Source organism: Crocodylus porosus, unplaced genomic scaffold (assembly GCF_001723895.1).
Source record: "Crocodylus porosus isolate Cpor-Errol unplaced genomic scaffold, CroPor_comp1, whole genome shotgun sequence".
NCBI lineage: Eukaryota > Metazoa > Chordata > Crocodylia > Crocodylidae > Crocodylus > Crocodylus porosus.
Window position 1 is genome coordinate 98877717 of NW_017728943.1, and position 15401 is coordinate 98893117.

Here is a 15401-nt window from a genome sequence, read left to right on the forward strand (position 1 = left end):
CTAGCCGCCCTGACAGTGAAGTAGTTTCACCAAGCCCCTACGGCCTGAGGCAAAGCAGCCTGTACTGCCAAGCCCCCACGACCTGGGGCATAGCAGCCGTTCCCCAGTGTGCCTGGGGCCCCCTTCCCTGGCCTCCTGCACTGATGCAGCAGGAAGGGCGGGGGCCTTAACAAGCAAAGACACCTGTTCGGGCCTCTCAGGTAACTGGTATATTTGGTTATTCGGCACCCCCTGTTTCCCATGGGTGCCAGATAACAAAGCTTTTGCTGTAGCACATGTATCTAAATATAAGATGATCCTGATTATAAAACGACACCCCAATAATTATATCTTATATATGTAAAATATACTAATTTGCTATAATTTTTCAGGTGTGGAATCTAAATAATGGAGGTTTGCCTTGAACTTGTCCAGTTCCCATTACTACAACAGGGAAAATTAATTGGAAGGGGGACGGGGCAGGGAGAAGAGTCAGGCAGCCTCCTTCCCGTTTGCCTCCACCTTACTGTTGGACCAGACCCTGCTCTCGCTGAACACATGGAAGTGATGAGCAAATCTGAAAATACTGACTTTGAAATTAGAGATGGGTAGAATAACTTGTATATAGTATCCATTGGCTATGCCATTATCATACCTTTTAAGCAGCACTTTGGCACCTACTTGTATATACTACAAACTATGCATGATATTAGTCAAAAGCCAAGAGGTTCCTGATTTATCATGCAGTTTATTGGGGTTGGCCCCATTAAAGTCAGCAGGATTTCAAACCAAGGTGACCCCACAGTTTAGCACTGCTCACTATACATATGTACTCCAAATAGCCCCCAAAAAGGATCCGTGTACTAATCAGTCTCCCCACTCATGACTGGAACCAGTTGTTCTTGTCATGACTACTGGGGTCTTCCAAAAATATGCAGATGAGGTGCAGGGCTACTTGGTTCAGCTTCATAAATCTTTGTTGATTGGTGGACGTTGATACTGATTTTTCTTATGATAGATTTGACAAGTTCAGTTAATTAAGGTAAAGATGCTGATGTTTTATTGAATATATTACATATAGTTGACTTGGTATGCATAATATTTTAATTATATAACTGAATGAAACAATCAACACGAATGGATAAAAAAAAGAAAACAACTACCTAATAGTTCTCAAAAGTAACTGTAAAGAAGGAGTTGTCATTAAATGGGGTGTTTTTAACAGGGTGGCACAAAGACTTGCTTTTTTTGGTCCCATATGTAACATTTTATTGGGAACTGAGAAGGCCAAAAAAAAAAAAGACCACTAAAAATGTGTAGATAATAAGATTGGAAGAGAGGTAAATAATAAGGATGACAAGTCACTACAATACCTTGTGACTAAACAATGTTAGTGTGGCTAAATGCAAGTCATACATGCAGGAAGGGAGACTATAAATATTTATGGCCGCTGAGGAATGTGAAAATAAAAGGAAACAGCATTTTACTTTCAGGTCAGCACACTCGCACCAAATGCAGCACATGCCCGGAAGAGAAACTGCATCAGTTTGTCCCTGCTTGCCCAATGTCTGTATAGATCATGCACTTGACCAGGGCTTTTTGGTGTTTTTATCTAATAGCTGATTCAGCTATTAGATATAAGTGCCAAAATGCTGAAGCTTGCAGTCTATGTAGATGCTGGGGAAGCAGATGAAACTGATGTGGTTCCTTTTTCAGTAAAGCACCAGGGTTTTTTCTGCCAGTGACCAACATGATAGATGACTACCTTAAAAAGAAGCAATGAAGAAAGACTTGTAATTTGGGGTGGATATTAGCTGAACAAGAGCAGCCAATGCAGTACTGCTGCTGAAAGAGCTAATGTATGAACAAGGGAATACTGAGTAGGGAAATCACACTACTGTTAAATACTGAGGCAATTTAGTGAATAGTGACCAGTTTTGATGTACTCAAAGAATGCTGAGGGGGAAAAAAGAAAGGGTTTAGAGAAGTCGCAGAATGATTAGAGGATTGCCTTATATCTAGGGACCTACTGAATGTATGGCAAAGTGGGTGTGCTGTGGCCCCTTTACTCTTATAGGTTCCCCTGAACCCCACACCAATTGGTGAAGGGGTCCCACTGGCAGCTCACTCCTGATCAATGGGGAGACAAAAACCGTGGTTTTAAATATGGCGCTGTTTTTGCTTCCCGCCACCAATTGGCTGAGGGGCCCCAGAGAGCCTTCCTGTCTGCTGATGACTGGCAGGGCAGCAACAACGGCGCAGTGGTTAAAACCACAGTTTTAGCTTCCCTGATTATCAGGAGGGAGCAGTGAGGTCCTCCACTAATCAGCAGTGGGGGAGGGCATGGTGGCAAGGGGCGCTTGGGGGAACATGCAAAATTAAAGAGCCACTGCGCACTACTTCTGCTGTGAATTTGGTAAATCCCTACTTGTATCAGTAGTGCTCAACCTCCAGTCTGAAGGGCTCCCCCCATGGGTCTGAAAATTTGGCACTGTGGGAGTGGTGGCAGCATCAACTGCCACAGCAGTTGCAGGAAGTGGCAGGAAACTATTAATACCACTGCTCCCCGCCAACAAACTTCCACACCTGTGGAGAGCCTTATGAGCCAGATGACAGTACCTAGGGTGCCAGATTAAGGTGGAGCATGAAGTTACTCTATGACTGCATCCAGGACAGTGTGTTAGATTGCACCTATGTATTGACCCCATGCACCAACCCCATGCTGAGTCTGGCCCATGACTGACCCTGCCTGCAGGATATGACCTATAGGGCCAGAAGGTTGAGTACCACTGCCTTATACTGAAAGGCACATGGAGCTGAATCCAGTACGCTTAAGGAGTAAGAATAAACACTTCCTGCAAGAAAGTGTGGGGTAGGGACTTGCTACAGAGCTGCTGACATATAGTAACTGATCATCTACTTGCTCCTACCTTGTGATAAGCAAAAGGTAAGCCAAGACAATTTACCCTTCAGTGGAACAAGGGTAGTCTGTTGCACTTCAGCTCCCATTTACTCTGGGGACAGTTTACTCAGTTACTGAATATCAGCTACTCTATGGCAATTACCCACCTACTTTTAATTTGCTGCAATGTATTTGTTTGACCATATACAAACAGAAGGTTAAAAGGCAAGTTTCAAACGTTGATCTAATCTTGCCATGGATTTCCTATACCATGAAACAGTTAAAGACATGTCCACCAAAAAGGAAGTTTGTTTTGTTTTTAACTTTTACATATAAACAGGATTTCAAACCATAACTATGTAAAAAGGAATGATTTTTCCAGTCAGTACTTAAGTTTGAGCCCAGTGTTCCTACTGTGTGGAGATTAAAAAAAACAAACACACAGAACAAAAAAACTGGCAAAACTATACATTGGTTGACTTTCTGCATTCTGCTCCAGATTTATAGGCTTTATTTTTACTTGTTTAAAACTAAAGCATGAAGGAAAAAGCAAAAGTCCTTGAACTCTGAGACAAACCATGCAGTTATTAGCTCTATAAATTATTTTGAGAATAGATGATATTCTAAATAAAATTGGAATCAAGGCAATTTATATAGTTAAAAAGGGCACATCTGCACAGACAATGATGTTCAAGTTTACCTATAAGAAAAGTAAAAATATAGGGTAGAGATTTCCAACATTATTTTTTAAAATTTTTAAAATTGTTTTACTGCTGCCTGGCTTTAACCCCAGAAGCTCAGATGTGACCCCAGAAGCTGCTCAGCTGGGTAGACAGGGGCTCAGAGCAGGGGACTCATGCAATGACCCCACAGCTAAACTGCCACAGCCCGGTGGTTGGGAATCTCTGATATAGGAATTATCTTAGGCCTGAGCTATACACATATTCAGACTTCTGGCATCATTCTGGAATACTGCCAAAAAAGGTCCCAATCCCACTTGTAAAAAAAGCCTGTACCCACTAACCTATACACCAGCAGTTCCTAGTTTTCCTACTCCTTTATTACAGTTATTATAGTTAGAACTGGAAAAATCCACTTACTTTTTCTTTAGTCCTCAGTTCATTGAATATCTGTTGTATTTCTAATTTCCAGTCATCTTGCATGGAGTGAAAGGATTCTTGAGGCATTTCAGTCATAACTGCCTCTTCAATGGCAGTAAGCTGTTCAAGAATTAAGGCAAACGATGGTCGAATATGAGGATCTTGCTCCCAACATTCTGAAATTCATCAAAATCCAATCAGTTACACTATAAGGAGAAGCTTACAATTATACAATCCATAGTTTTCCAATTCAAAGTTCAAGTGCTTACCCTCTTCCTAAGAATTGCCTACGTTCTCTTTGTTGCTGTAAGTCAAGCTTACCTACAGTATCACAGGGCTTTTCAAAGTGTTATAAAAGTCAAATATTTTTCCAAACAACTTCTATTTTTAGGATCTGAAGAAGCAGACTACCATAGAATTATAGAAAATTAGACTTGGAGGGACCTCAGAAAGTCATCTAGTCCAACCCCCTGCTCAAAGCAGGACTAGCCCCAACTATATCATTCCAGCTAGGCCTTTATCAAGCCGGGCCTTAAAAACCTCCGAAAATGGAGATTGCACCATCTTTCTAGGTAACCCATTCCAGTGCTTCACCACACTCCTAATGAGAGAGGTTTTGTTTGGTTTTTGTTAAATATCCAACCTAAACTTCTGTTGCTGCAACCATTGCTCCTTGTTCTGTCATCTGCTACCACTGAGAACTATAAGCACTATGTTAATAAAATGAACAACCCCAGAAGGCAATCTCTGACACTGCAACATTAGTCCGCAGTTCCCTCACTTCTTTTTAAAGAAGGGATGGCTGAAAAGAACATGTTTGGACATCAAGAGATGACTGTGACATAACTGTGGTTTCTGATGGAAGTGATTTTTAAAGTGATGCGACACAGTGCTGTATGGCTTATACCAGGAAAGTAAAAGATATGGGCCCTAGGTTGGGTCTGGCCTGTGGAGCCCTATCACCTGGCGCCATATGCAGCTGGCAGCACAAAGGGCCAATCTGTGGGCCCAATCAGCCCGAGAACCAGCCCAGCATCACTCATCCAGACCACGGCGTTTGACAAGTTCGACACTCTTGGATTACGCTGAAATGTGCTGGAGTGGCAGGAAGGGGAGTAAGGGTAGAGAGGAATCACTACATTATACTTGGCTGGCATACTACCAGATGAAGTGTTTGAGTTTTAAAGTGATTGTATAACCCAGCATAAAGAAAGCACAGATATTGCAGAAGGACACGTATGTTTTGAAGAATAAAAAAGCAGTATAGATACCTTTCATTAGTTTAGCAAATGGTTCAGGACAGGTGGATGGAATGGGCAAAGTAAGCTTATTGACAGCTACTCCATAAGCCACAGCAAGACCATCAATGCCACGGTAAGGAACTTCTCCTGTAAGCAGCTCCCACAGCAACACTCCATAACTATAAAGCAAATTTTAAAATGGTTAGTTTTATCTTCCAAATATGTTTATTCAGAAACAAACCAGTTAGCACTTTGTCCAGTTATGTACTGTAATAGATAAGGTCTTTAGTGTCATAGGTAGGGACCTACTGAAATCCACAGGATAAAAAAGAAACAAAAAAGAAAAAGCAAAAAAACTCAACTTACCAAGCACTGTGGCAGCTTGCTGGGGGGGAGGAGGAATAAAGAAGGTGCTGCCTGCTCAAAGGGGTGCCAGAAAGATGGCTGCTGCCCCCACCCCTAGTCACTAATTGGCTGAAAGGGCTGCCTATCATGTGCCCCCACCCCTTTCCACCAATTGGGTGCAAGGTGCAGGGCTATGTGATGGACAGCTCTTGCAGACAATTAGCAGTGAGGGGTGGGGCCACCAGGCCCCTCAGTCAGGGGGCAGCCCCTGCAAATTAGGTAGGTCCCTAAGTCATAGGCGAAGGGACTATTTCACTTTTGTCACCACCTCTTTCTTATATCAACATTTAATAACATTGTGTATACTGGCCAAATGCAATGGCTCGCAGTCCATTCACTGCCTTACACTGACTGACAACATAGCCACATGAAAAACTTGGGAAGAGAAAAACAAACCAACCCTTTTTCTATTAGGTACTGTGTGAGGCTTGATGGAAAGAAGATGAGTGGGATTAAAGGTGGGAAAGGAAAGTGTAAGGAAGGAAAGGCAGACTTTAAAAAGAAGCCTTCTAGATATCACTCCATTTCAATATCAACCAGACCAAACCAGAGTTTGTCCAAACATATAAAGATATCATTTTCTCTTCAAAAGAAAAGACACTATTTGAAACCTGAAATTATGCTTTCCCATGACACACTGTAAAGTAACCTCTTACTTTTTTAACCTTCTTACAATTCATGTAGCAGGACCTGAGATACCGCCACATATACAATTTCATTTTTCTAATCTGGGGGAAGATGGTGAGGGGAATATATTGTCTCTGTCAAATAAGCAGAGGAGGAAAATGTCTTGAATTTTAAAGCACTAACATTTTGCTTCTTGATTTTCTATCAAATACCAAAACAATTAACTATCCTTATGACTGTTAATTATATTACATTAGCTAAAAGAAACTGTCAGAATTTCTTGAACTGACTTTCCCCCCCTTTTTCAGCTAGCTCTGTGGACTCTGTTACCACCTTATACTTAAAAAGTGAGCCTTATAGTTACTCTTTTCACTCCAATTATACAGCCACAAGATGCAGGAAAAAAAGACACTAAGGGTAACCTTCTCCTAATTTAGCAACTGCAGAAGGAGCAGCCTAGGAAAAGGAAGAAAAACAAAATAAAACAAACAAAAAGGGTAGATAATATTCTCTCCACTCTCACCCACACAAGTCACCTGCAACACTGCTTTTCCTCCACAAAATGTGTTGGGTCAGCAAACAAACAGAAACAACCGCATCGTTCTCTGGCTTTGGCTCTCCTTAGAACAAAGTTGTTTAGCATTTGTATGAATTCTTACTGCTTTATCAGAAATACCAAGACACTATATAGTGCAACACAAGTCCTAACAGAAGAGAGTTTAAAAATGTACATTAACTGAATAACAAGCAGTGTCTGTCTAGAGCTACATTCAAAATCTTGACTTCTCAAAGCCTTATGTTCTCCTTGATTTGGATATGCAGGCTACTGAACTAACATTTGTTTAGAATTAATGAGAAAAAGCACTGAAAAAGGTATACGAGACATACTGGTGAAGTCTTGGGCTTTTTCAGTAAATTGATTTACCAAAGAAGAGATGCTCCCAGATAATATAGACCAGTATGCATCATCCAAAGAGAAAAGCAAACTCACACTCCAACAACATATTTAAGTTCAACATAGTTACTTGAAACAATATTGAGTAGTTCAAACTGTACTGAACTTTACACAGGTGAAGATCTCTACCAAACCACTTTCTTGCTTTTAAGCCCAATTCTGGGCACGTAAATAAGTCTTATGCTTTCTGGTATGGTCATAAACTCTGCTCCCAAATATAAAGCAGTGAATAATCTGTACTAAAATAAACCAAAAATGTGTGTTGAGAACTTTAAATGAAGTTCAGCAAAGCAGCAATGCATTTAGCTAAGGCGGCAGGGGAAAAATGTGCCTCAACTAGATTTTCATTGTACTGTCCAGGTTCAGTTACCTTCTGAATTCAAAGTTTCTAATGCTACATAGTTTTTAACACTGACAGAAAGATAGTTGTGGAATTCACTCACACCAACACAGTAACAGTCTGAGAATGCCCATTTTAATTATAGAGACTGAGCATTAATCTCAAGAGCTGTTCAAGAGCCAAAACCAGGGAAAGGAGGGGCAGTGGACGGAGGGGGGGGAGGAGGAAATGAAGGGGGGGAGGGAAACCCACAGTCTAATTTTACTAAGCGCGGGTTTTGCGAGGCGCTGTTCTATCATTATCTCTGATAAGTAGTTATTACCTCCCTCAGCTACAGAAGAAGCTATTTGTGCAGTAGATTCTGTAAACCCAAATACAGTCATTCTAGGCATTTATTCCCAGCATTTAACAGGAAGCACCTTTTAAAGAAAGTGCACAGAATCATCTAGCTATTCTTACATCTTCCTGCGTACAGGCATTAAGCCCTTGAAATGTATTCCCTAATGGTTGAACCTGTTAAAATTTAGCTTATTTTTCTTAACACCATGGAAGTGTTTCACTATTTAAGTCCATCCTCAGGTATTAAGACAGAGTATCCATTACATATTCACTTACATCTAGACTCATGATTCTTATAAACAATTTCCTACTCTTATGCCAGACAAACAGTTAAACTGAAATAATGACTGTTTTTGAAAAATACATTTTATTTTCTCCTCCACTCTTCTAAACAAAACAAAAAGACTACATGCAGGCGACCTCGTCCAGATGAACTTCCCAGCACTAGTAGATTTTGAAAACCTGAACACTGGAAACCTGTCAGTCTCCAATGCTTTTGGTTATTTTTTTTTTCTTTTATATAAAGTCCTGAGGAGGATTGTAAATACTGTGTATATTTAGTTTAATGCTAAAACATTCCAAAAAGAAAAATCTGTCACAATTTAGCTGTTCTCCATACAACCTGTAAAGTGCCCTACTGAAACTCTTACATGTTCTTCATCCAGAATGCTATTTATTTAAAAAGGAATAGCATTCAGTGGGACTATATTGTGCAACCAATTTATTCTAGTTTTCTATTAAGGAAAGAGTATAGAGGAACAGAATAGATCAAGAAGCAGAAAGCAGGCAATAGACAGCAGGACTGACAGCAACGTGTACAACACAAGCCTTACTAAATAAAAACCTCTCCTGTTAGGACTCCATCATTAAACTAAATACTTACATTTTTACAAGAGAGGCGTGCAGGAGAGAAGGCGAAGAAGAGAAATACTGTAGATTCCAAAAATGTAAACTAATGTTGCAGAAGAATATAAAATAATTGCACCAAAGCATACCCCCTCAGATACCTAAAAGACTGGACAGGACCTGTAATTAAGCATGGAATACAGCTGGTTAGGGAAACACCTCCACCCAACCTCCATCCCAGCAACATAAAAACAAACTGGTTTTCTCAAATGGCCACCAACTCGGACTGATGCAAAACATCTGGCCTAAAGAATGAGGGTTCAGACTTCTTACAGATAATAAGTACATCAGAAACTAGGAGTGCAGCCTACAGAGCTATCCTGATTTTACCAAAAACATGGCTTCACAGTGCAGAATAGTGGTGACATATCTAAGCTGACCCTATATGAGTTAAGAACCACACATCACAGACCTTGTACAAACTTAGATCAGGCAATAGATTATGTAGCATTAACCCTTCCAAATTTGTTACTTATACATTTACTTGAAAGAGCTAAAAATTTGAGGCTATATTTGGAAGACACAGCCAAGAGGTAGAGGGGAGTGGCTAAGCAGTGTGCGAGTAGAGAAACTTGGAACCCCCTAGCCAGTGGTGATTGTTTTGTATAATGCAAAAAAAAAAAAAAAATAATAATAATAAAAAAAATGCAACTTACCTGACCACACAATTATTTCTTCCCTTTGATACTCAACATATTGTAAACTGCATAATTCAAGGAGCACTGATCCTAGAATTCTACCCAATTCACTCTTAGATTACCCATGGATTTAACTTATGGAAATCCCCACCACCCTAGTGGTGAAGTAAAGTTGTTTTTGGCTCAAATACACCTCTATCTTCCTCATGCTAATAGAAACTCATTTAATGTCTATTTATGTATAATCTCTAATTTAAATTCAACTTCACAGTTCATATCTAAAAATAAGCACTTGTTAGATTCATAAGTAACAGCACCAACTTAAGTTAACATTTGGCAAAGTTAAAGTGACAGCCTCTTTACCTCGATTTGCAACTTTTATTCATTTACCAGATTTACTGCATATGAGGTAATCATCAACCAGTCTCAGTACTATGTCTTACATACCAGGCAAACTTTCCAGAGACTGGTTAAGAAGTTAATGTATGATCTGCCTCTTCATAGACTACTTATGCACCAAGGGTAGGAATCCTTGTTTCCCCTATGTAAAATACCTATGGGCATTTTAACAAAAAGAAATGACAGGCTTCTCTTACCGAGTAATTGATTTAAGATATTAATGTTAAAATAAAAGGATAAGAGAATTATGACTATTTAGACAGGCCAATTGTGGTATATTCTGAAACAAGAATTATACTCAACAGGTGGTAAAATAGAAATTCAGAACACCTTACAAACAAAGGGTTTCTTCACATATCAGTTTCTCCCTGCAAAATCTTAAGAGGAGAAAATTGCTATTAAGCAATCTGATGTAGTAATCTGAAGTAGACAAAGCACTTACCTCCAAATATCACTTCCTTTAGAAAACATTGAGCACTTGATAACTTCTGGAGCCATCCATGCATAGGTGCCTGCTGCACTCATTTTAGTGGTTTTGTGCCATTCCCTAGCCAGACCGAAGTCTGTAATCTTCAAAGTTTTATTAAAAATGTCATCATTCTCTATCTTCTCCAGTAACAAAACTACGGGGGGGGAAAAAAAAATTTTGTGAGCATTTCAAAATGTAAATTACCTGCCACCACAAAATTTGAGTAAATTGCTGTTTCAAATTAAATTACAATGGTGAATCAAATGGGCACAATCATGATACTTAATTTAATTTTATTATAGAATAAGGGGGAAAACTGCAAACTTTAATGCTGCAGTATATTACACACATTCACTCTGAATCGGACTTATTTAAAAGTAGGGATGCATTGCCAATGTGTAGGGGGTGCAGGTGCATGCACGAGCATTTTCAGCCCCTGAGATTGGCTGTGCACCCCGCTATGAAAAGCACCACCGGTACTTTTGCCAGCGGTGATTAGCTGTTGGGGGACCCCTCTGCTGGCAGTTGGCTGCTGGAAGAACTCCCCCAGTATTAGGAGGTACCAGTCACCCATGTAGGGATATGAAAAAATAAATAATTAATTGTTTAACCGATAAGCCCAGTGATAACTGGATATAGCTTCCTGGTTATCGTTTACTGCAGAATGGGGTGCAGGCCAGCAAGGAAAGAGAATTTGGGAGTGGAGGCAGAAGGGAAGCTGTGCAGTGCCCCAGAAGGGACTAGATAGCAGCAGGGCTGGTGAGAGGGAGGGAGGAGCAAGGAGGAGGGGAGGGAGGTGCTGTTTGTGGCACGCAGCCGGGAGGCTGCAAGCAGTTGCACTGGGGTCTGTGGAGGCTACCTATTAGATACTAGTCCCCCCTCCCCCTTCCTGCTACTCTGCTGTCCACAAGGAGAGCATCTCAACTCTGCTCTGGGGAGTGCAGAAGTCAGAGGCGACCTCTTTGTTCCCCACGCCTGGCTAGGTGTAATGCCTTTTGTGGCTGAAGCTACTGCTGCAGCTGCCACTGCTGGCAATGCCCACACGTGCCTCCCAGTCAGACCCACAGGGGCTGCAGAGCCTGGCAGGGCAACATAGAGGTAAGGGGGCATAGGCTGGCTCCCCCAGGCATGTGGCTCAGCCCTACAGCGTGCCCTTCCTGCATGTCCTGTCTGTGCCCAGGACCAGAGAGGACCCCCCTGCCCAGCCAGCTTCTGAGGTGCGGCCCTGGGGAGCTGCTGAGTCCCCGCTGTACCTCTGAGGGCTGCAAGTGCTTCACTGGTGCTGGACCCGGCAAGGGTGCCCTGTAAGCTGGGTCGGAGCAGCCCCATGTGGGCCAGGTTGGGGGTTGCCATGTCACTTAATTGTTTAACTCTTATAATTGCAACAGGTTAAGTGGATATTTTCTAATCAGTATTTACATCTATTTAAAACCTTAACTATTATGTTCCATTACAATAGTTTTGTGATATACCTCCTATAAGCTATAGAAAACTGTGATTGATAGTGTGTTCTGACTCATAACTGGGCAGAAGACAGGGTAGAGATCCATTGTATAGATTTGTAAGAGCTCACTTCATCTTAGACCTATCAGATATAATTAACCTACAAAGTGCAGCTCTACCTTGCCTCTTTTGTGACTTGAGAGTAACATAGTACCCCTCTCAACTTATAGTTGAAATCCAGATCACCACCTTACACAAGAATATCCTCCAAGCTTACTCATCAATGCCAAGTTTCTACTATTCCTGCTGACAGCAGCAACCTCTTATTTTAGCATTTAGATCACAAAGATCAAAGGTTAAACAACAGATAAGACTACTTAGCACATAAGTGTTCTCTAAAAATACAAGCTGCAAGGAACAGCATAACAAGGTAACCCACCAAGTAAACAGTAACTGAGGCATTACCTTGCTTTATGAGGAATTTGTTCCAGAAAAAACTAATGACCTTGTAGCTGGCAATTGCAATAACTGAGCACTATTTTATTTCAGAGCAATTAAAAAAAAAAAGTCATTCCAGTCATTTAAAAAAAGTCTTAAAGTAAATGTCATGCAAGTAAAATACTGAACAAGTATTCCATTTCCAATAAACTTTTTAATACACCACTAGAGGCAAAATTAAGGCCCAAGTATAAAAATAAAGATCTAGGCAATTAGTACCAAGAAAACAAGTTAAAATTATGCAAAAAGTTTATGCATTTAGATTTGAATGAAAGTCCTATTGTTTTCAATTCTATTTCAAACATGTTCAGCAGAATTCCTGAAATTCCTTGTCAGTCAATGTGACCGAAACCCAAAACAGCCAGTTTTGCAAAGGTAACAACTGGCATTTCACCAGGTTTCATCCTACAAAGGGACAAAGGTTCAAAATGTTTCAGACTTCCCCTTCCTGTTGGTAGGAAAAACCATAGTACTGTACATAGATTACTTAGTGGGTGGAAAGTAAAATGCTCAACATACCTACTAAGAGATAGTAATGCAACTGCGTAAATTCCTGTGGTTTGGTAACTTAGCAACCTGTACTAGACCATCCTTTGGTGATTTCTATAGATTTCTGACTCTCATTATCTTCATTCCATAATAATTAGCCTTTACAACCTTGTATTTAGCTCATTTACTGACTTAATTCCAAGCTACTTGGATTTTTCACATAGACAGAACCTCCACATATCTGTCACCAACTCATTACATATAAAAGGAGACCAAATCAGGTGACTTCAAATTTAAGAGAATGAGAATCAAGATAAAGTGAACATTAAATATAACATTTTCTAGCCCAAATGAAAACTCCAAACTTTTAAAGCCAGCGTAAAGCACAGAGGCTACAGAATGAGAGATTTCTGTAGCAGCAATTGGATGTTGGAGAGACTTGAATAAAAGCTCTCCTGGTATTGTAACTAATGGTGGGTCCTGGGCACTACTTGTGGGGGGATGCAAAAATGTCCACCACCACCACTGCCGAGGGCACAGAAATGGCTTGTTAAGCCTCTCCTTTCTCCCCCTTTCCAGAAGTACCCCGTCTCCTATTACTGGGGGAAATGGCAAATACCCCTATGACAGTATCATCAGAAGCAGTTTAAAATTTTTACATGACAAAAGTTGTGGAAACCTAGCACACAACTTAATTCAATGCTATATTTCCTAATACACAGGGAAAGCCTGAAATAACTATATTCAAATCATGCATGTGCTAAAGGCTTAAAGAGTAAATAGCTGCACACATACCATGTACTGGCTGAATAATTTTTATACCCTTTCATGGCTTTCAGGGGAATTTTCTGCCCTTCAAAACATACATGTAGATAGGAAAAACTCTCTCCGAGTCAATTTGACAGCAAACCTGAAGGAGGATGCAGACAAAACAACTTCCTATCACTGTGACAAGGGTTGTGTGCGCAAATGGCAGGGACATGTGGCAAGGGATCATGCCATCTGCCCTGCCCCTCACTGCGGGGTGCGGGGGTGCAGGGAGGTGAATTTAAAATGGCCTTCCAATAACAGTTTTCCATGTAAGGAATGCAATAACAAGTTTATAATTTTCCATGTATAGAATCTAATTATTGGGGTTAACTTATATTTGAAGTAGTCTTGGATTCAGGTAAATATAATACTATCTATTCTGTTCAAGGTAATTCCCCCGCAATTACAGACTTCCAACACCTTACAGTGCACTGTTGCAAAGGAATCCTTTTGACTTTCTGATTAGCTTTATTTATAGCATAGATTGTTATAATTAGCTTTATTTATACTGTACAGTCTCTATACTACACATCAGGTCAATGCCAGCCTACTAAAAAGACTGGTGATGAACACATGCTTCTGACTTGTGCTGCAGCTGCAGACAGAAACCAGTACTCCATTGTGCAAGGCACTATATACACATAACAAGAGACAGGCTCAAGGTTCTTCTAGCCAGGGAAAGATTTACAGAAATGCTTAAGTCCCCCAGTATGCGAATGGAATTCACAAATCCAAATGAGGCACCAAAATCCCATATAAAGTGAAGCAAGAATTTTAGGTGCCTAGATCTGGGACTCCACTAGCATGTTAAGCAGGGACCGCCTAAGCCAGACAACAGGAAATATTAAAGAAAAAGCATGTCTGAAATCCTGTCTCTCTGAAGCCTATGTATGTACCCACAGCTGAAGTAGTTATGAGACTGGAATTCATTGCCCAAATCCGATTCTCATCCTTACATTTAAGATTACAGGCAACTGTCACACTTTTCAAAAAAAAAAAAAATGTGATGTTGCCATTTTATTCTATAATTGCATATTGCTTAGAACACTCTTTGGACAAAGGCCCTCCACTGTGGTTCAAGGCCTTCCACAGCCTGAGCGAGTTCAAACCAATAACTCCTACCTCTTTGGAGACAGCCATAACCACCAGGCTATTGAACGTTTGGTATATTCTTTCTATACCTACTGTTGAAGCCAGGTCACTGCACAAAGAAGAATGCAAGCATCATGGGATCAGAAAGAATAAGCAAAAGGAGACTGGATTTGTTGCCCAGCTCTTGGGTTCCCTACTCCACTTCCAATGCTGTTCTACATATCATTCAATAACTCTTTGGTGTAAAGTAGCAGCAAAAGCTGGACCTAGAATTCAGAGCCTTACCTACCAGACAGTGCAGCCCAGGTCTCCCCAGCCATTCACATTCTTTTTGGTTTTTATTAGGTGGTTTAAGGAGCACAAATATGCAGCATGCCTGACAGGATTCTTCAGATACACGGAGATTTCCCCTTAGCACCGGCATTTCCCCTCTCTCACATATTTGTTCATTCTCTGCAGGTCCATTACATCTGAAATTTCCGGCTGTCTCAGGCTTTTTCACCCCCTCCTTATAGGGGGGAAAAGTATATAGTTCCATTTAGCATAGGCTACTACATCCCTCTAATTATAATTGTTTTATACCCCTTGTTTAATAAATGATACATAGTTTCATAGCTCATAGATTTCATAGACATTAGGGCTGGAAGGGACCTTGGAAGATCATCGAGTCCAGTCTCCCCACCCAAAGGGCAGGAAGTCAGCTGGGGTCATAGGATCCCAGCAAGATAAGCATCCAATTTGCTCTTGAAGGTGTTCAATGTAGGTGCTT

The 15401-nt window shown here is 40.7% G+C and overlaps 1 protein-coding gene across 5 annotated transcripts in view; it reads right to left on the reverse strand.

The window, feature by feature from the left end:
- MAP3K21 (mitogen-activated protein kinase kinase kinase 21) overlaps window positions 1-15401 on the reverse strand; it is a 52190-nt gene that overhangs the window by 17895 nt on the left and 18894 nt on the right. For 3 of the 5 annotated variants that reach the window (XM_019549848.1, XM_019549847.1, XM_019549850.1), the window contains exons 2-4: window positions 10274-10454; window positions 5253-5401; window positions 3982-4157 (exon numbers count right to left, since the gene is read on the reverse strand). In XM_019549848.1, the coding sequence (XP_019405393.1) occupies window positions 3982-4157; window positions 5253-5401; window positions 10274-10454 (506 nt within the window). Of the gene's footprint in view, window positions 1-3981; window positions 4158-5252; window positions 5402-8771; window positions 8915-10273; window positions 10455-11577; window positions 11584-15401 lie in introns of those variants that run through there. The other 2 variants (XM_019549851.1, XM_019549849.1) reach the window with 2 other exon arrangements.